The 22,176-nt window shown below is 42.6% G+C and overlaps 1 protein-coding gene across 6 annotated transcripts in view; it reads right to left on the bottom strand.

Annotated features, from left to right (window-relative positions):
- Positions 1–5,500: 5,500 nt before the first annotated feature.
- The window catches only part of usp54a (ubiquitin specific peptidase 54a), a 77,267-nt gene continuing 60,591 nt past the window's right edge, over positions 5,501–22,176 (bottom strand). For 4 of the 6 annotated variants that reach the window (XM_030155512.1, XM_030155510.1, XM_030155513.1 and 1 more), the window contains exons 13-22: positions 21,102–21,807; positions 18,984–19,108; positions 18,658–18,822; positions 15,882–16,001; positions 14,803–14,998; positions 13,454–14,352; positions 11,841–11,929; positions 10,470–10,586; positions 6,644–6,896; positions 5,501–6,159 (exon numbers count right to left, since the gene is read on the bottom strand). In XM_030155512.1, the coding sequence (XP_030011372.1) occupies positions 5,579–6,159; positions 6,644–6,896; positions 10,470–10,586; positions 11,841–11,929; positions 13,454–14,352; positions 14,803–14,998; positions 15,882–16,001; positions 18,658–18,822; positions 18,984–19,108; positions 21,102–21,807 (3,251 nt within the window). In that variant the 3' untranslated portion in view covers positions 5,501–5,578. The remainder of the gene's footprint in view (positions 6,160–6,643; positions 6,897–10,469; positions 10,587–11,840; positions 11,930–13,453; positions 14,353–14,802; positions 14,999–15,881; positions 16,002–18,657; positions 18,823–18,983; positions 19,109–21,101; positions 21,808–22,176) is intronic. The other 2 variants (XM_030155514.1, XM_030155515.1) reach the window with 2 other exon arrangements.

The raw sequence follows: 22,176 nt of genomic DNA, 5'->3' as shown, positions 1-22,176 counted from the left end.
AGTGGAAATACAAAGTTAAATAGAAAACTAATCACAAATCGGCTGCAGCAGAGCAGTCACCTCATGTGGGTTTAAATATTTTTTCATGGCTCCAGTCAGATTTCTTTCTTCTTTTTCTGAGACAAAAACGGCTCCTCAGGTTGTAAAGGTTTCCGACCCCGGCCTAGAATCACAATACAAGCAATGCTACTTCAGTTAAAAATAAATAAATAATGAACTAAATAACATTCCACACTACGTTGTTTGAAATCAGCAGGTCGATATTCTTCTGAAACAGCCACTCAGAAGTCGTCTGATACTGGACTGTGCAGACCTGCTGTGTGGACCAGGCCTTCCCTCCACAGCTCCACCTCAGACGCAGGATCCAACTCATCTGAATGCAGGCGAAGAACGGTGCTTGACCTTTGAATAGTGACTTGAATTTTGTCACAGAATAATATTTTTCTGAGTTTGTAAACTTGCTCCAACCACTGAACAGTAGCCACCCTTTTATTCCCTCCACCAGGAGGTGTTGTGTTCACTTTGCTTTGTGTGTTTGTTTGTTTGTTTGTTTGTTTGTTTGTTCTCATCTTCAGTGTAAAACTCTTGCCCCCATCTTTCCCAGATCTTCCCCACAGATAGGCCTAGGCCCTGGGACCAGCCCAGTCCATTTTGGTCCCAGTAGGACAAAGTTCAAGGTCACAGCAAGGTCACAACATCTACAGTTTTCCATCTGTCATCACTGAGACATTTTTGAAAATTCGTTCTGAACACCTGTTGGTGGATGCTACTATAATGTAGTTAGCATGGTTGCTAATGGAGTTAGCACTGGTGGTTAAAAAGTGGCGGCTGATGTTGCATTCATTTCTTGGCAAATAAGACAAACAGCCTTAGATTGGATTTGATGAAATGTTTGGGTGTCCACTTCTTATTAAACACTGAGTTTTTGCTGTGGACTTTTCTCTGCTAACTAACTCAGATCCAGAAGGGTTAACGTAAACACCAGAGTCCAGCAAAGGTCAGCTGTACCCGGAGTGCGCCGTCTAGTGCAGGGTGTCGGCTCTTTATCCAAATAAACGTTCCAGACTTTTTCAAACCCCCCCCCCCAAAGACCTTGACTTTATGTCCTTTTATACTTGCCTGTCTACTTTTTTGGTAGACTGTACCTGTTGTTTGTAGTTGAAAAGTTCATCTTAATAAATGTATAAATGAATGAAACATAATTAACTCTAAATTATGTTTTACTGACGAAAACGTTTTCAAAACATGAAAATCACAAAAGTGCATGAATATCACACAAACATGTTTCACTAGAAACATTCCAGCACTGACCGGTTAGTGAACTCATTTCCAGACTGTATATGTTTTCCTCATGTATTTTTTTTTATTATTTTTTTTTAATCTTACAAGATTCTGGGCCTTTGAGCAAACTCTACTATTCAACTCTGAGAGAAACTTTTGTCCATACTTTATTAAAACTTTCACACAAAATTCCAGACTTTTCAAGATCTGGAAAACAGTATTTCAAAATTCCATATGTTTTCAGACTTTGAAGCCCTGCCCAAACAGCCTGTAGAGCAGGGCTGTCAGACTCATGTCAGTTCAGGCGCCACATTAAGCCTAATGGATTCTGAAGTGGGCCGAGCCAGTAAAATACTAACATAATAGCCTTACATAATGACGCCAAACTTTTCTTTTTGTTTTAATGCAAAAAAACAAAAAAAACAAAAAAAACCCCCAAACACATTAATGAAAGTATTTACATTTACAAACTATCTGAACAAAAGACATGAATAACCTGAAAAAACAGAAATTTCTAAAGAAAAATAAATACAATTTGAACAATATTCTGCCTCAACTCTTCATTTAAACACGTGTTACAGATCAGATCTACAAAGGCACAAAACATTTAGTAACAGGCAGAAAATTGTTCAAATTGCCCTTAATTTTTTTTTAGATAATTCAGGTTGTTCATATTTGTTCAGGTTATTCACATTTCACCATCAGATACGTAGTTTGAAAATGTAAACATTTTCTTAATTTAATATTATTTATTGTACTACAACAAATAAAAAAAAATTAAGTTGTCATTATTTATAGGTATAATATTACTTTTTCATATTAAACCAAAAAGAATATTTGGGGTCATCATTTTTAGGTTATTATGCCATTATTTTAATTGCAAATTCATCCTATTGGCCAGATTGGAACCTCTTGCGGGCTGGTTGTGGCCCCCGGGCCACATGTTTGACACCTGTCTGTAGTGGAATCAACTGAAAAGATGGGTACTGCAGGAAAAAGACCAACTGAATCTGGCATTCTCTATTATTTCTACAACTTTTTGCCGATATTTTTGATGAACTGGATTAAAAACCCACTGGGCCGTAATTCCATCTGAGACTGCAGCTGTTTGAACCACTGGGCTTCTGCATTACTGTTAAACTTCATCCAAAGGTAGTTTATTCTGGTAATAAAACAACTTCTTTTTCAGTATGTCCCCTTCAGTGTGGCCCTAATAATCTATTGTATATCGTATTAAGTGGATTAAAGGGGAAAAAATTAAGAATGGAAAGAAGTGTGTGTGTAAAGTATGTGAATAAATTCGGTGAACATGACTGAATGTAACAGAAGGCTTTCTCTTACAGATTCTCTCACTTTGACAGTGGACTCATTAAATCAAACTCACATTCTCAGTGCGATGACTTTATTGCAAAAATACAGAATCTTTCTTTCAGTCGGCACAGCATGAAAAACAAAACTCAGCAGAGACAAAAACCTGTCAATAACTCAGCAGGAGAATAAAACGTGCCTGTGCTCGGCTGCTGCCACACCTTCATCTGAGCAGGACTGAATGTTCTGAAGGAACAATTATCAGCTTTAAATTAAACGCTGCAACAATTGGAAATTATTAGGGCCCTGACTTCAGACAACAGACGCAGCAGTGGCAGGTAGTGATGATTTTCTACTAAAATAATCTAAACTTAGAATCATCTGTTCTATAGTGTAGAAAAATAGGCATACAAATATCCCCAAATCAACAAAATAAGAAAATCTGGTGAAGCAAAAAACAAAAAAGAAGCCAGAAAACAACTCTGAAATGGTTTATAAAGTGAAAAAAATAACCTCTCTTCATTTCAAAACACTGGTCTGATCTACATCTAGATCTAGATTCTAGAGGAATTTCTTCCATGACATGAAAAATCAAAGTCAGGACAAAAATTCTGAATTATCTGGATTTGGATTTATACGTTTCCTCTGTTATTCACAGGAAAACAGGCAGGACAAAAGGGAATAAATGAAGCCTTTTCTTATAGGTGAGGATTGAAAACTTAAAAAACACAGAGGCTTCTCCCTGAACAATGGGAGAGAGAGAGAGAGAGAGAGAGAGAGAGAGAGAGAGAGAGAGAGAGAGAGAGAGAGAGAGAGAGAGAGAGAAAACCAGCAACGAAGCCCAAAAGGAAATCTACCACCAACACTTGTGAAGTGAAGAGTCAACAGCAGTCAGGCAGCTGCACTAAAAACATCTGCATATATTGTCATTACAAGAAATGTACAGGGCTAAATAACATGCTAAATATTAGCTGTTCAAATAAAAGCTTTAGTTAATCATCTAAAATACTCTAAATGACAGAAGGCGGCGGCACTAAGTTTATAAAATCTGCTCGTGTTATTATAGTGGAGTACACTCAGGTTAGAATATTGACTTCATCTATGCACAGTCAGTCTGACAAAGCTACAAAAATAAATAAGTCCATTCATTTTCCTGTTGGTCCTTCATGTGTTCAACATCAACAGGCACCTGCAGATGTCGAGGAGAAACGTCGGCGCTGTGAAGGTAAGAAACTTTAGGTGGAGTACAAAGAAGCCTTTTAGGAGGAGTGTGTTGGTCTGGTGCTTGGTCTAAACCAGGTCTGTCAAACTCATGTTAGTTCAGTTCCACATTCTGCCCAGTCTGATCTGCAGTGGGCCACACCACTAAAACAACCAGGAAAGCACTCGGAGAGCGCAGACCTCCACCAAGACAGATCTGCCCCCCCCCATCAACACCAAAATTTCATAATTTCTTCCTTGTGCCAGTATCAACGTTTCCTGAAAATTTCATGGAAATCCATCCATAACTTTTTGAGTTATCCTGCTAACAAACAAACAAACAAACAAACACACACACACACGCACACACACACACAAAGCGATCACAATACCTTCTGGCGGAGGTAATAACAGTGAAAAAAGTAAAATTCTATTCTGATCAGGTTTACATCTACAAAGTTTCCTTAAAAATCTGAATAACATGAACAACTTGAATTGTCTTCAGAAAAACAAGTGCAATTTGAACAATATTCTGCCTCAGTTTATCAGTTTATCCTTTACACATGTGCGTTACAATCGCACAAAACATTTAGTAACAGGCAGAATGTTGGTAAAACTGCATTTACTTTTCTTAAGACATTTCTGTTTGTTCATATTTGTTCAAGTTATTCACATTTTTTGTAAAAGTATAGTTTGGTAATGGAAACATTTTCATGTAATTTTACTTTTTTTACACACACAAAAAAAACAAAACAAAGAAAATGTATTGTTGTTATTATTTATAGGTTATTCTGATCATATTTGACTGGTTCTGACCCACTGGAAATCTAACTGGACTGGATGTGTCTGTATGTGGAACCTGAATTAAAATGATTTTGACACCAATGATCATTAAAATCTTCAGTGTAATTTTTGCATTTCACAAATACTTCTTGCGGGCCAGATTTGGCCCCTGGGCCACATGTTTGACACCTGTGGTCTAAACACTAAAATCAGTGTGCTTCACTCAGAGGTTCAGTCTGCTGAGGGTTAAACCAGACCGGATGAAACGTGAAGAGTTGAGAGGAGGAGGAAGGAAACAGGACATGGACCAGACTGTCCTCAGAGTTGGATTTGTGCAGTCACATGGACACTAAAGCTGGCACATTTGAACACAAAAGCCTCTGAAGTGCAGCAGATACGGACACCAACCGCTGCCCAAAGCTCCCAGACACAACAGGTGGTAAACACTGAACACCTTCAACAAACCAGTGGGTTTTGTTCAGCCAATGTGGAACACACCGTTGTCAGCAGGATTAGTGAGCGGTGATACGCTGATGGCTCTGCCTGAACTGCTCACATACCAGTGTCATGTCTAACTGTCAAAATCTGAGGAGTAAACCCTGTACTTGTGTGACTTTTACACTTTTACTGATATTGTTGTCAACTTCCTGTTGGTGTAACTTCTTAAACACAACTTCAGTTGCTTTGTCTGCAAATTAAAAGAAGCTCTGAAAGAACCTGTCAGTCACACATGTCAAAAAGGCCAGTGGCCATCCGATCATATGAACGGATGAGGACCCAGCAGAAAAAGCTGAACCTGGACCACAGCGTCCTCAGCAGATGGACCTGGACATGGGAGCGCTGCTCTGTGCTTCTGCTGTTTGCTTCTGTTTTCAGGTGAATGTCGTCATGGGTTAGACTTGTGGTGACAGCGGTCCCATTAAGAACCTAATGCAGGGGCCCGTTCGTCCAGTAGGTGTGTTTACTCAGTCCTCTGTTGTACTGGTTGGCGGGCTGGGGGGTCCGATCAGCTGCTGGGCTGAAATCGAGCCATGTAAGCGCTGCAGGAGGGGCAGTATAACCGGGGGGGCTCAGCCTGAAGCTGCTGGCACAGAGAACAGAGCTGGGGGGCCCTGCGGGGGCCCGGCGGCCGGGCCTCGGTCCTGTGGAGGCGGCCGCCGCTGGGCTGGACAGTCCGGTAGTCGTGGCGCCAGTCGCTCTCTGGTGGCACGTCCAGGCGGAGTGGCTGGGGGGGTCCGTCTCCTGGCACCCTGAGCTGGTGGGGGGTGTGGTGAGACAGCGGGAGGTGGGCGGAGCTGTTTCCTTTACAGCGTAGTGATGACTGTCTGTAGTGACCGTTACTGATGTTGGTGCGAGGGTGGGACATGGTGGCGTACAGCGCCTGTGGACCTGGAGGAGGGGCGGGGCCAGACGTGGCTCGGGGCCTGGGGAGGGACGAGGAGGAGGAGGGAGGCGGGGCCCGACGAGGGGCCCGGGGAAGAGTGCCGTAACTCAGCGCGACGCTGTGAAGGCTTTGACCTGAGACAGTCGGATACCGGTCAGACACAGCCAGAAACTGGTGCTGCTGAGGGACCGCTGCCCCAAGGCCTGATGGGAAACACAGGATTATTACAACACAAAAACAAGACACAACCCTTCACTAAGACCCACCAGAAGTCACAGAACATTTAGGCGCGAGTCCCCAGGTCATAGAAGTATTACTGGTAAATATTAATGTTGTATTAATGCGTTACATCATATTCAAGCCTGTTTATTTGTCGACTAGTGAAACTAAGTAAACTCAGCCAAGTTAACAATGTTTATGCTGATGAAATTAACACTATCTTCTGAATGCAGCTCTCAGTCTTTACTTTCTACTTCTCTGTGATATTTCACAACTATTTTTTTACAAAATGTACCATTCTTTCTTGGAGGATATCTCTCACTGACATTGTTGAAAACACCAGTGACATGTGACAGTGACCAATGGGTGTGGCAGCAGCAACTATGGGGGCGGGACTAGTGAAAGGTCAGTTCATTGAGCTGATTTGTGGCTCCAGATGGAAGTGGAAGTGGAGGGGCAAACAGTTACCTGAGTGTCCCCATGAAGAGGGCCCCGAGCTGGGGGGCCGTGATGTCTGCAGGGGGGGGTGCTGTGGAGGAGGTGCAGGAGTCGAGGGGCCGTGCTGGTGGTGTCGAGGATGGAGGTGGTGCAGGTGGGAGTGGTCTGGAGTGAAGGAGGGGGGGTGGGAGGGAAGGTGCAGAGAGGAGGTGCTGGGCCGACGGAGTAAGAAGGAGGAGGAGGAGGAGGAGTGTCTGAGGGGAGGTCTAGACACAGGGGGGTCCTAAAGAGTGGAGCGGTGGAGGAAAGAAAAGAACAAAGACACACACACACAAAAAAAAAAAAGAAAATCAAATAAAAGATGAGCAGGATGAAGAAAAACAGACAAGACAGAAGAAAGGCATGAAAATGGAATAAAAGAAAACATGTTACCATGGTGGAAAAACAAAAAAGTACAAAAATAAGGAAAAAAAAAAAAAAACAACTGAAAAAAATGACTTAAATTGGATTGTTGTATGTGCAAAAACTGGCATAGACTGAAGGCCGAGGGTTTTCAAGTGCACGCATGTTATGTTTCCTTAGTATGATGGTATTAACTGGAGTGTAGGGTTTATTTTGTTTATTGTCTAAGCTAAAATAATTACTAATGTTTCAAATGTTGTTTTACTTAAATCACATCATGTACTGTATATTTTCATGTAGAATAAATAGTTTATCATTGTATAATAGTTTTACCCTCGGCCCTTGCTGCAGGATATTGTCGTCTATTTGTGCAAAAACTTTGGCGAGCAGCAGTAGTTGTCAACCGGGGGGGGGGCAGCATATAGTCAATGATAAGGAAATCCTGGTGTGGACTGAAGGCCGAGGGGGTTTTCAAGTGTGGGCACGTCATGTTTCATGTTTTACCTACAGACTTCAGTGAATTGTTCTGAACTGTTAGTCATGTTCCGACCATCTTTTCGCCTTTTCATGTATTAACCCTTTGGCCACCGTAATCACAATATTGAGACAAGCAACAAAACTGAATGAAACAGACAGCTTTTTGAGATCTTGATATCAAAATTGAATATTAAAAAAAAACAAGCCTCTGGTGTCTCAAGGGTTAATAAGAAATCATATATTGATAAAATATTATCATATCACCCTTTCTTTCACTACTTTTAGAGCTTTCATCCATTTCTATTCCACATGAGCAGCTGAATGCAGTGTTCCTACAGTTCAAACTGTTGCAAAGATGAGTAAACGTTCCCTTTTTGGTGTCTGATGAGTTCTTGATAATGATCATTAACAGCAGGACAAGAGTTCACCTTGTTTTCAGTCAAACGTTTGATAGTTCTAATGTTTCAGTGGCTTGGAAGCAGGACCACATAGATCAGCCACCACTCGGAGGGGATATTAAATCCTGGGTCTGAGTTCCCGCACCATCAGGCAATATCTGCAGTCAGACGTTCGCTGTCGGTTCTGATCGAGCACGAGCAGCTGGGTTAAATGCCTAATGAAAGAACTAAATCACGCATCAATGTTTAATGTGCCGGCCTGAGGCGATACCGGAGGCTGAATACACGATGAATCGACACCAGCACCAACAGAGGAGGAGGCTCAGAACAGAAGCAGCACACTGAACATGTGAGCAGCTCAAATCAGCACAAATAAAACACTGCTCCATTTGCTCAGAATTCAGGAACAGGTGATGTACAGGGAATCCACAATTTAAAAAATTTATTACAAAAGCAATTGGTGAGATATGTTAATCAGATCTATTCTATGTCCTCAGTGGTATTCAAAGTTTTAATCACATTGTGGGATCATCTGCAATCATTGGTCCATTTTTTTCAACTGGAGATCAATTTGACCTTTGGACTGAATATGAGTCACCACAACTAGACGGCCTTCAACCAACCATCATTTTCCAGGTAGATGGTGCACCACCACATTGGGGACTGAATGTTAGTGGGTTCCTAAATCAAACATTTCCAGAGCGGTGGATTGGAAGGGATGGTCCAATTCACTGGACACCTTGTTCACCACATATCACTGCCCTGGATTTCTTTCTATGGGGTTATGTTAAATATGTGGTGTATGGAACAAAGACACGGGACATCAACGACCAGAGGCCAAAGATCACCGATGCCACTGACACCACTGATGAGGCCAGGATACAGCTAACATGGAAACAAATCCAGTACCGTCTGAATGTGCTTCATACAACTAATGGTGTCCATATAGAGGTGGAGTCAGTGTATTAGGCAGCGAGCCGTGCACCGGTGATTTGCACAGTTAATTTTCAAAAAGTACAGCCAAAAAAATGGTGCATGGCTTATTCAAAGCCGTGCTAATTATCAATATATTATTCTCTTACCTTGCCATGGGTATTATCATGTCAAAATGCATGCAGTCGGACTATTAGAGTGTTTCTCGATGGGGGCGGTACCCCGTGTCAAGACCCCATGTAAGTGCAAATTTGTTTTGGGCTGGGAATACCACACCCTCCTCCCTCTGCCTTACTCTTTAAAATGGCAGCAGGAGGATCATGGTGCTGTTGTGCTATGTGCGTTGCTTTTATGCCCGCCGGAATATTCAATATCTGCTTTTTATTCTGTAATAATTTCCATAGAATTGTCTCTTCATTTGCTTTTGTAATACATTTGTTAAATTGTAAAGGGACTTTATGTACACCCTGTATTAGTGGCTGATAAAGAAGAGTGTTTGATTCTTAGTTTCAGAGACAGACTGTCAGCTGATGATGCATGGGGGAAGCCCTTAAAACCATCACTAGAGCTGAAAACTGTTCTCATTCTGGATTCACCTGATTTTCTTTTCCTGAATGTTTCCTGTATAAAACATGGCTTTCCCTCGGTTTCAGCGATTCACTGAAGGCTACATTTATACTGAAAATGTTGTTTTGGTCACAATAATGTTAAATTTATATTGCAATAAATGTAATTGCTGCAATGCACATATTGCAATATCCTATATTTAGAATTTGTTTATTTTCAATCAAGACACTAATAAAAGGTTTCAGTGTTTTGTTTTACTTCATTCAACCATTTTGATCTTTAACAAATATTTTATTAATATATGATAGTTTTGTCCATGAAGAAGTAGTTACAAACTATACATATCAAATTTTTTTGTGTGCTTGTCTTGATACATCTTTAATGTTGTTTTAATATTGTTTCATCTTTTACATGGTTAAGTCTTTTACAATGCTGTAACCTCATTTTATCTTTTAGAAATAAATTTACATAAACACAAATACCTGTAAAGTTTCTTCCCTTCCTCCTCCTGTGACTCAGTATTAAAAAACAAGCAGCCCTACACTAAAAAGAAATAATAATTTGATGTGGGTCTTAATTATTGATAGCATCTTAAAAGAACATTTTTATTGTAACAACATTTTTGTCCTCGGTAATTCACTAATGAGCTGTGACTTTAAATGAAAGAAAACTGTTCAACTTTAGTAAACAAAATCTCATAAAATAGTGACACATGTCCGGCCTAGCTTTAACTGAGTGGAAGGTGATTTCTTTAAAATGTCTCTTTTTGTTTGACATGCTCATATCCAGATGATATGAACCAGAGAATAAGGATGCAGTTCCACTAAATGAACACAAGGGCGCAGCAAGACGTTACACTTAATGGCAGGGAAGACGATTTTCACTTGGTTTGTGCTTTTATCTCTACAGCTAGAAATGAATTACACAAATAATGTTAAATAAAAAAACATGTGTTGATACTCATGCAATGTTTTTTTATTCCTAAATCTGAGGCCATTTTTACTCTTGGACTTGCTTTAAGAGACAATTTTTAATGCATGATGTGTGAGTCCTCATAAACAGAGTATTTATTGACTTACACAGTTGTGGGCAGGGCCCAGATTCTGGGGTCGTGACCCGATGACAGTCCCACTCAGACTTCGGGCTATGCGTCGCAGGTTTTCCGCCGTGTAGTTCTCATCCTCACTTGGCAGGGGCTGCAGAAGAGATCAAAGGTCACAGGGTAACTTCACAATTTAATATGAAATAGAAAATATTTCGTCTGCATTGCCTGATGATTGCATAATAAAACTGATGTAAAAAGGTGATTACTTTTTTCTGCACCTTTTAGCTTCCTAATTTCTTTTGCTTACAAGGCTCTATATTGGGTCCCAAATTGTTTATAATGTATATTAATGATGTCTGTGAGGTTTTGAAAACGCTAACGATACCAGCCTCTACTGCTCGGGGCAGGACCTGCAGCAGCTCATAGCCATGGTACAAAATGAGCTCACAGCATTGAAAAAATGGTTTGATATCAAGAAAACTTTCAATGAATCTGAGTAAAACATATATTATTTTTGGAAATAGAAAGATTAGTAATCAAATTAAAATCAAAATAAATGACAGAAATTGAAAGAGTGTTGTAAGTAAGTTTTTAGGTGTTACCATTGATGGTAAACTTGATTGGAAGTCGCACATAAACATGTTAAAGACAAAATTAGCTAAAACCATAGCCATAATTGGTAAAATGAGAACTATACTTGATAAATATTCACTTCTCATGCTATATAATTCTATCATTCTTCCATACCTAAATTATAGTGCAGAAATATGGGGAAACAACTACTATTCAAATATTCATCTTCTTACTTAAAAAAAAGGCAGGAAGAATTATTACTATTGCAGATTGTTATGCACCAACAAACTATTTTTACAGAGCTTAAAGCTGCAAAGGGAGACTTTCATGACCAATTTTTCATCAAATCTGTAAAACCCCAGTCATAGCCTAAGTATCACAAATCCTTAAGTCTTTCTGTGATTACTCACCTGAATCTCTTCCCTCATAGTGAACAATTTCGAAGTGTCATCCACCATAAACAAACCATTTGTTTACAAACAGAGCCAGTAGGTAACTCAGGCACCCTCAAAATTTTGTTGCGACGTGCATTGTGGGAAGCGGAGGTTCGCGCAGCCGCAGCTGCATCAAACCCGACGCAGAAACGGCTGGAGCTTGGCTTCCCTCCAGCTGTTTCCACACCGGGTTTGTTGCAGCCATATAATACCATATGGTTGCACTGCCACTGCCAGGCGGCTGCATGAACCTCCGCTTCCCACAATGCATATCGCGACAAAATTCCGTGATAAAAACATCTGGGAACCACTGGTATAAATGAAGATGGCCCGAGCAAGTATAAGGACATAGAGACAGAGCAAAGAAATACTGCAGATAACCTGTCGATCAGTTGTACCTTATGCATCGGTGTTCGGTAGGCATGTCTCTCTATCTCAGCAGTCGGTGTTTTGGACCGTCCAGATCCCGACAGTGTCCTCCTCATACCTAAACACACACACACATATACACACACACACACCAGTTACAGATCAGCTCATTCAAGTGACACAACATCATGAGCATCTAAATCCTTCTGCTGTTTGTGCATTTAGATATACAGGTACATCTCAAAAAATTAAAATGTCATGAAAAAGTTCAATATTTTTTGTCACTCATTTCATAAAGTGAAACCAATATATTATATAGACTCATTAGACAGAGTGAAATATTTCAAGCCTTATTTCTTGAAATGTTGATATTTATGGCTTACAGAGAATGAAAACCCAAAATTCAGTGTCACAGAAAAATAGAATATTGCATAAAATCAATACAAAACTGATGTTTTAAACAGAAATGTCAGGCTTCTGAAAAGTACATTCATTTGTGTGAACTCAAGACTTGGTCGTTCCTCCATTTACATGAATTACTGCATCAATGTGGCGTGGCATGGAGGTGGTCAGCCTGTGGTACTGCTCAGGTGGAATGGAAGCCCAGGTTTTGCTTTCATAGCGGCCTTCAGCTCATCTGCATTGTTGGATCTGGTGTTTCTCATCTTCCTCTGGACAATCCTCCATAGATTCTTTATGGAGTTCAAGTCTGGTGGGTTTTCTGGCCAATCAAGCATAATAACACCATGGTCATTGGACCAGCTTTTGGCTTCATACTGAACTTCAAGCTACGTGGATTCTGTTCCTCTCCACTCTTCCTCCAGACTCTGAGACCTTGATTTCCAAATGACATGCAAAATTTACTTTCATCTGAAAAGAGGACTTTGGACTTTCCATAGTCAGTGATGATTTGGTCTACCATGGCATCTGCTGGTGTTGGTCTACTGTGTTTTCTGAAGTCCACAGTCCACACCCCCATCTACCAGGACATTTTAGAGCACTTCATGTTTCCTTCTGCTGACAAACTTTATGTAGATGCTGATTTCATTTTCCAGCAGGACTTGTCACCTGCCCACACTGCCAAAGGAACCAATAGTGGGTCCAATGACCATGGTGTTACTGTGCTTGATTGGCCAGAAAACCTACCTGACCTGAACCCCATAAAGAATCTATGGAGTACTGTCAGTAGGAAGATGATAGACACCAGATCCAACAACGCAGATGACATGAAGGCTGCTATCAAACCAACCTGGACTTCCATTCCACCTGAGCAGGTCCACAGGCTGATCACCTCCATGACACCACACACTGATGCAGGAATTCATGTAAAAGGAGGAACAACCAAGTCTTGAGTACATAGAAAAGAACATACTTGTCAGAAGCCTGACATTTCTGTTTAAAATATCCTTTTTAAATTGATTTTATGCAATATTCTAATTTTCTGGGACACAGAATTTTGGGTTTTTATTATCTGTAAGTCATAAACATCAAAATTTTAACAAATAAAGCTTGAAATATTTCACTTTATGTCCAATGAGTCTATATAATATATGGGTTTCCCTTTCTAAAATGAGTGAAAAAAAATATTTTTTGTCTAATTTTTTGAGATGTACCTGTGTGTTCCTGGTGCTGCGGTTCATACCTGGTTTGTTATTGAATGACTGGGGACTAACGCCACAGCTGCCCTGGTGCATGCTGGGAGCCTGCAGACTGGCCTGGTACAGCGACTCCAGCTCTGACAGCTCCTCACCAATGCCCATAACTCCACCTGATGCATTCTGGGAGCCATAGTATCGGTTGACGTTTTCTGCCCAGCGCTCCACAGGCAGTGCGGCTGTTCGATAGTCCTGGACAGGGGGCAGGGGGGAAGAAGAGGAGGCCCGACTGAGACTGGGCCAGCAGGCCGCAGGCGGAGGCGGACTGCTGTTAGGGGGTGGGAAAGGGGCTGTGCCGAGGTGGGTAATTTGAGAATCCACATCATCAGGGTGATTCAGGTTCAAGCAAGACCAGTTCCTGGTTGGGTGAGCAAGGGGGGTCATCCTGGAACTTGTGCTACACAAAGGGGGCGTGGCCGGGGACCGTCTGGCGTAATGTGCTTCCTCTGTCCTGTTGTTGGCACTGACGGGTGAAGGAGATCTGGAGTAAAGCCTGGAGGGGGGAATGGCCTGTGTGGAGATGGAGGGGGGAGCTGTATTGGTCCACGGGGCTGGAGGATGGCTCAGCTCCTCAGTGGGTGGAGGGGGCGGAGCCACGTCTCCCAGGGCATTCTGCTTCCAGGTGTCCACGCATAGACCTGGGAGGGAACCAGAGCTGGGGAGGGGTTTCCCAAAGTGAGAGCAGGGGACCCCTGCCTCGATCCTGCTGCCCTCTTCCCTGGGTGAACCTGTGGGGCCCTTGGGGGCGGGGGCAGATGTGAAGGTAGTTTTTGGACATAGGTTCGTAATGCAGTGGGGGGGGAGATTTGGCTCCTGTCTGTCCTGGTTGGTGGCTGACTGGTTGTCTCTGTCGGTCAGAAGTATTTGGAGCGAGAAAGGCTTTTCACTACAGAAAACGGAGAGAGACACAGAGACATACACACACAGAGACAGGTGAGTGTATGTTTTCACGTGTGTGTTTGTGTGTGTTGGCCTGTGTATGTATGACCAGATGGCTGGTTCCACTGTGTTTCTGAGGTCATATCCTGGGGGGTGCTGACAGCCTCTCAGCATGGCTCACACTCCAAATGAGTCAGTCGTCACGACAACGCCTCCTCTTGACAACACCACTACAAACCTACTAGCAGCCCCTGGAGGCTGAAGTGTGCATTACAGCCACAATATAAAGAACTGATTCTTTATATCCAACAAATGAAATGAGCAACAAATGAATCAGTTATGTGTGCTATGTGACCAAATCCACACACAGAACTAAACCTGATTCCACTGCTCTCAACACTCAGCTTCTGTTTTTGCTGCATTTCTTCTGACTGACTACTCAGACTACAGGTGGTACCTGGGCTGTTCCTGGAGCGTCTGCCCCTCCTGCTCTTGTTGTTGCTCTGGTTGCTGTGGTTGTTGCCGGTTGCTCGCATCTGAGTCGCGTTGTTGCAGTTGCATACGTTGCTGCAGGCTGCGGGCCCTCCTGGTGCAGCGCTGCAGGCGGCTGTGACTACTAGCTCCACCCTCAGCCGCCACCGGCCGCAGTTTAGCTGCAGCCGAGCCACATGTCAACACAAAATAAACAGGAAAACAAAAAACAAAACAACAAAATGAGGAAAAAATGAGAGATGATGAAAATAACTCATTATGATGAGTTCATGCAAAAATCTTTCAAAGCAAATATAGAAAATTCAATGGGACTAATGGGATTGTGTGCATGTGTGATGAAAATTATGTTCAACGGTATTCAAATGGTTTGGTTCCCAGTGGTGAAATGGTGAAATCAAATGCACATAGAACTTTAAATAAATTAAATTATATTAAAATTATAACAAAACATGTCTGCCCAAATTCAATTAAACCAACCTGTCTGGCTAACTTGTATTTTTATTCTTAGTTTTTTTTATTTTAAAATATGTGTAAAAGAAGTTTAATGCATTACAACACACACTACAAATCTTAAAGATATGAAAAGTTATGCCATAATTGTCTCATCAGCATCTCACACTGAGGAAAAAAGTATAGTCTAGTTCCAAACACTGCCACACAACATGTTATGCATTAAAAAAACCACAATTTTTTTTTACAAAAAAACAAAGACAAAACACAAATATAAAAATAGTTACAGAGTTGGTGAGAAAAATTAACAAAACAACCTTCACATTTTCCTTTCTCCAGCACCGTTCGGTGGAGAAAGATTACATCTGAGCTTATTGATAGTCCAGTCTTTACTAATTTGGCCCCCAGCCTGTTTAGTACGAGGGTTTGGTACTTATGCGTACTAGTAACTGCTAACTGTATGAAGATCTAAGGATATCATCCACAGAGACACACATCAGGAGGCCACTGAGGGCCTGTGGGTGGCGCTGTGGTGACCTCATTCCCGTTGTGTGTATGTGTATGTGGCACGGTGCAGAAGGAGGCAGTACTTACACACTGCTTCGTTGACAGCAGACAGCGCAGCGGCGACCTCTCCTGCCTGTTCCAGGCGTACAGACTGGTCCAACAGGAGCTCCGCCTCCGACACACATCTCTCAAAGCTGTCGCCTTTACCTGATGGCAAAACACAAACACACAGTAAAGTTAGTGCAAATAAAGGAGCACCATGAATCCAGGTAGATGGGAGCTCACTATACCTCTGAACGAAGAAAAAAGAACCAGTTAAAAAATGTTTTACAAACCTACACACCCCAAGTTTAAGACTAATGGTCACTACCAGTGAAACTGTGCAGTTTTCTGTTGTATAGTGTTGCTTATTGTTTATTCCTTTGTGCAATGCTTGTTTGTTGTTGTTTAGTTTCATATTGCTAATTATTATTACTCACACAGTTATATTACTTAATAATGGGATAAACATCTGTGATGATACAAACAGAGACTGCAGGAGCAACTTGGAGTACAGCATTGCTAGACCATTTTCATGGCATGGTGGTAGGTCAGACCATGTACGTTGTTAGGGACCCTTCAGCTGCTATCTCAGGGTCACAGGTGTTTCGCTCCGTAACCTGTACAGCTGTATGCCTGAGTTGGGCAGCAGAGACAGGGTCAGCCTTCGCCTGCAGAAGAGTTCCAGCTGTGGTCTCTTGTCTGCCATAACCTCCTGGAGCTGATCTCAGCTGCCGTGGCCATCTTCCCAATGGCGTTCTTCAGCCGTTTTGGATTGAGGCCCATCTTTTGTAAGAAACACCATACTGATGATGCGGGGAAACCACCGCATTGAAGCCTACTTCAATGGGGACTAAAATCCCTTGCCATTTCTTAGTGAGAGCTTCTTCCATCAGATCCTGGTATCTGGCTCTCTTCAACTGATGGGAGATGGCTAGCCTGTCTTCTCAGCTTCTGGAGAAAAGAGCCAGGTCCGGTCAGAGACTGGCTGTTGTCACTTCCTCTGGGAAGACACACTTCTTCAGGTCCACATGCATCTCCCAATCAGAAGCCTGCTGCAAAATGGATGGGATCTTGGTGGTTTTGCTTGCACTCAAAGCCTTGTCCCCCTCCTTCTGGAAACCAAAGCCGTTGGGTAGAAGACCCTCATTGTTGCCTTTAACACTTTGGACCTCAGTCCACCTGGCGACCCCTGTCAGGACTCTCTGTCATACCTCCAACCTGTGTCGACCGTCAGCCAGTGCCTTGGGGCATCCTGATAAAATGTGATTGAGAGTACAAAGGGGGACTCTGCACTGCTTGCCCTCCACACCTTCCCCCAGATCTTGAAGTTGTTTGGAGTTGGCAAAAGATCGCCCACAGCACGAAGAATGAAGGTCAACTTGTCCTGGTCTTTCCACGATGGAGGACATTCCAGTGCCTTACCTGACCACATCCACTGTGTCTGGGAGAAAAGCCCAACTGCTTTTACACAGCGGTCTTCCTCTGCTGCCGCTCGGACCCTCTGCACCACAAACTCCTTTCTGCCTTTAGCATTGGCCCTGCTCCAGCTCTTGGTGCTGTAGTTGTCAAGGCCTCGTTGCTCCTGACACACCACACCAATGGTCTCCTTGTGCCTCCAGTATGTTTCTGCATCTGTTACTGTCTCCTGCGCCCTCCACTTTCTGCTGCACTTGATGGTGCTGCTAGCCTGCTTGACTCTCTGGTCTGCAGACAGTAGCAGTGTGGTGACAGCTATTGCCTTTGTGGCCATATATTCTTCTGCCCCAGAGGATATTGGTAAGCTGTGGATGGAGGTCTTACTATACATGTTGACAGAGCTGAAGGATGGTAGAACACCAAGCAACCTTCCAATGAATCTGCTGCATGATTTCTTGATTGTCCCACCTTCGTCATAGGGAAGTCATACAACATGAACGGCCACTGGAGTCTAGAGATGATGCTATACTAGAAGTACCAGACCTTGAGTCTTCCAAGCAACTGGCTGATCGACTGGTTGATTCTCTTGAGCCAGGTGTTTAGTTGTTATATTACTAACTTTATTATTATTATTATTATTATTATTATTATTATTTATTAGTACTACTTTTCACTACTGTTTTTATATAGTTATTGTTATTACCATTTTCTATTGCTTTTTGTCCTGTAGTTCTTCTTACTTGGTGTTGTGCTGCCACTGGAACCTTAATTACCCAAGGGCTCAGCCCAAGGCATCAATAGATTTCTATCTAATCTAATCTGAATAACTGAATAAAATGAAAATATTATGTTTAAACATGATAACATTCTCCACATACAAAATGGAACATATGCCACATTGTCCAGCCATAATCTTACAACGAGTATGTGAAGACAATTTCAGCTACAAGTTATTTTTTGTGTCCCCGGCATCTGTTGTCAATGACTACTGCACTGGCAGAAGTTTTGGCAGTAGTATGAAAGTACATGATAGATAGACTGACCAGCCGACTGTACAGGGTTCACCCTTTAAAAACAGCTGAGATAATGTCAGTCCAAACATTGTATCACTGAGGTTGGGAATTATTCATGATGTCAGTTGCTACTACACTTTAGATTTATAATACATCAAAGTTGAACATTTTTTGGACATCCATATAAAAAATGTTGGGATGGAAACAATGCTTAAACCAAATAATGGTGCCATGCGTCCAGCACTGCAGCCATTCCTGCACCGTCATCCTGTCTTTTGTGTTTTTGTTTCAGCTGCTCAATGAGGAACATTCCTGTTGTCCAACACAACTGATCGCATTGATGCACACTTTACAAACCACAATGCATCTCTGATATCCAGACGTGTGTGTACCCTGTATCTGCAGCTGGTCCAGGTCCAGGTACTTGCTGGGCCGTGGGTTGAAGCCGAGCGCCGCCTCCTTCTCCTTCTCCTGTCGTCTCTGCTGCTCCTCCTCCCTCGCTCTCCTCAGCACCTCCTCCTGCAGCTCATCCAGCTCACTGCGGCCTGTGGGGGGCGCTGACACACACAACACACACTCACATTAATCACAGTTGTCACAGGGAGGCCGGTTGTTGTGCTGTCTACAGCTCCCAACAGACACTCCATTAGGACACTCAGATCAAACAGAATTCTGTCAGAATCATTAAACGTGTTGTGAGAAAGTTTCCAATTCGCACCAAGGCTCCCCCTGCAGGATGAGTTGATGTCCTGCAGCAGGGCTCCGCTGCTCTTCGACCTGATGTTCCTCCATGATGGCCCGGATGAAGAAGAGGATGATGAAGGCTTCTTTGCAGCACACTCCCTGAGGACAGAGGGCATGCAATATTCATCTGTTTATTCAAATATGGTTCAGGGCCTATGTCCATTTAACCAGCATGTATATTGAGTTGGAAAAAATGCACATTTCTAAATGACTAGTAATCAGTGCTTTCCTTGATATCCAAACAAATAGACTTGGTTATCAAATACAGCCCTTCTTTGAATTAAGAGAAAAGCTGGTGTTGTCAATCACAAATGTTTTCATACAATCGAATAAGATGGGAATTATTCCCCTGGTAAAAGGAAAAACACTGGAAAAGATTTTTATAGCTGTATCACTATCCAGAGCTGGTGAGTGAATTTTAGAACCCTGTGCAATCAGAATCCTGATACACTATCACAAAAGTAAAACCTACGTGAAATGTTTTCCTCCCCTCACAACTCTAGCTTAATCCCAATAACCTGCCAAAGCTTTTTATGTGAAAAAACCTTTCCCTTATATCACATTTTCATTGGACCTGAAGCCCTGAAGCTCTCCTCAAAGCCACCAGAGTCATTTCACCTTGTAAAACACTGACTTTCTGGCCTACTGCTGTTTCTATCTGTTAGTTTTCTTTGCGTTGTTGCCAAAATTTGGTTTGAGGACAAACTAACAAGTCACCTGACCAAGAACATGTCTGGAATGACAGGTAACGTGGTCTTATCCATGGACAAAAACGCTACAGCCATTTTAGATGGAAGGGTCAGTCCATCTCAGTTCACCCCACCTCCTCCAATTTTGATGAAATTTGGTGTATGGGTAATTCATAGCCAAAAAAGCTAACATTTCAAATTTTAACTTTATTGGACCAACGGTTTTCGATATATGGCAATTTCATTTTTTTTCACTTTTTTGCGAAAAAGGCCGTGGCAGCCTAATTTCACATTGCTGTAACTCAGGAACCACTGGCCCAATTTTAAAAAGCTATGTATTTCTGTAAAGGGGACACCATGTGGAATATAAATCTAGCATTCTTTTGTACATTTGAGTACTTTTGAGTTGGATAACCTTTTGAATTATATTTTGACTTTGAAACTCACACTGGGACACGCCCGACCTCTTTGACACCGTAATGAAAAACGTAGCCCTATGTGTGAACTACAACATATACAAAAATTTGAGTACATACAGTATCAATTTCAAGGTCAAAATATAAATCAAAAGGTTATCCAACTCAAAAGTACCCAAATGTACAAAAGAGTGCTTGATCCAGATTCTTTATGGTCTCCCCTTTACAGAAATACCTCGCTTTTTAAAATCGGACCAGTGGTTGCCGAGTTACAGCAATTTGATATTTGGCTGCCACGTCCTTTTTCGCAAAAAAGTGAAAAAATTAAATTGCCATATCTCGAAAACCGTTGGTCCGATAAAGTTAAAATTTGGAGTTTTGGCTTTTCTGTCTATGAATTACCTATAGACAAAATTTCATAGAAATTGGAGGGGGTGAGGTTTAAAAATGCCATTTTATTGGGTGATCTGAAATGGACTGACCCGGAAAACAACAGTATGCTCTACCTCTACTCTTTTTATTACAACAATGTGTCATGTAGCCTACAGCTCCACCCTCTGACCACACAGCACAGCTCAGTTTACTCATTTCACACCATATGAACCAGTATTTTGACTGATGCCATCAACTCCTCTAACCTCAACCGTACTTGGCTCTGTTTTGGTACCTGTGACGTCATCATAACTGCAGCTTTCATCACTATACTCAGGGTTGATTTGTGGACAGACTTGGGCAAGTCAAAAGAAAACATATTGAATCCACCTTACTGGGTTGGCCATTTCAATATCCTATGTTGTTGAAATGGTGACACAATGATTCTGGATCAACCAGTCTGCATGTTTTCATGTCTTGTTTTAGTATCTCGTCAGCTCACTTAAACTTTGACAAACAGTACCTGAATGGATCAACTTTCATGCAATGGAAAGTCAAATAAAGCTGATTTGAGCGGACGCTGTCGATGTAGATGTAGTCCCTGTGTGGTCTCACCTGTCTCCCAGGTTCAGGTCCAGGCTCACTGGGCTGTTGCTGTTTCGCTCACTGCTCTCATATCCACTCTCCATCCGCTGGATCAGTCTGGGAGGGGGAGGAGGAGGAGGAGGAGGAGGAAGCTCTGCAACTCTTCCTGCTGCTGCATTCCCACTGTCTCCTCCTCCTTTGTGGCAGCTGGAGGAGGAGGAGGGGAGAGTCCAGGAGGAGCCTGGTCTGACACGTCTCACCTCCTCCTGGGCTAAGAAGGAGGCCTCTGCTCCTTCAGAGGTTGGAGCGCCACAGTCATCGGGCAGGGGGGCTCCCAGGGGGCTGTAGCCCGCCTGCCTGCGCCTCTCCCTGCTGAAGATGCTGTCAATGTTGAGCGCCTCTCTCCTGGGCCGCCATGCTGGCCGATAGCGTCCTCCTGATGAGCTGGACTTGGACTCGCTGCTGGTGCTGTCAGCCTCCCAGTCGTTGGGTTTACTGGAGGAGGAAGAGGGGGCGGCTTTGCTAACAGGGTGGTGGTTGTTGGTGGAGGAGGCCATTTCAGAGGAGAGGACAGCACCTGGTAAAGAGGAAGAAGAGGAGGAGGATAGGGGTCGGCTGTGGATGATGTTGCTCATGGTTTCCTTAAAATCCCGCAGGCGGCTGGTTGAAGATGAGAAGGATGAGGACGAGGGTTTGGGAAGGTGACGAGGAGCCTGCTGCTCCTTCAGGGTCTCTCCTGGACCAAGGACAGAGGGAGAAGGAGGGAGAAAAGGGGGAGAGACCAGAACCAAGGACACAGAGAGAAGAAATTAATAGAAATTATAAAGGAATGCAGAGACAGGGAAAGTGACAATAAAGAAGAAAATAGAAATGATGACAGAATAAATGAACTGCAACTAAACATGATAACAGCAGCTTTGATCTGCCACCTGTATAGGCCTCTGTCTGGAGCTGCAGCGTTTCTAAGGGGTTTGAGCCTATTTTGGCTTCCACTCACTCATGTCATATGCAAACATAATATTAATGACCATAATTACGCAGATGATTCACAACTTTACATTTCACTACACCCTAATGACCTATCTCCCATACTATCCCTCTCTCA

The sequence above is a fragment of the Sphaeramia orbicularis genome, chromosome 15, assembly GCF_902148855.1.
Source record: "Sphaeramia orbicularis chromosome 15, fSphaOr1.1, whole genome shotgun sequence".
Classification (NCBI taxonomy): domain Eukaryota; kingdom Metazoa; phylum Chordata; class Actinopteri; order Kurtiformes; family Apogonidae; genus Sphaeramia; species Sphaeramia orbicularis.
The sequence above is the reverse complement of the archived record's forward strand: the minus strand, read 5'-3'. Positions and strand labels throughout refer to the sequence as shown.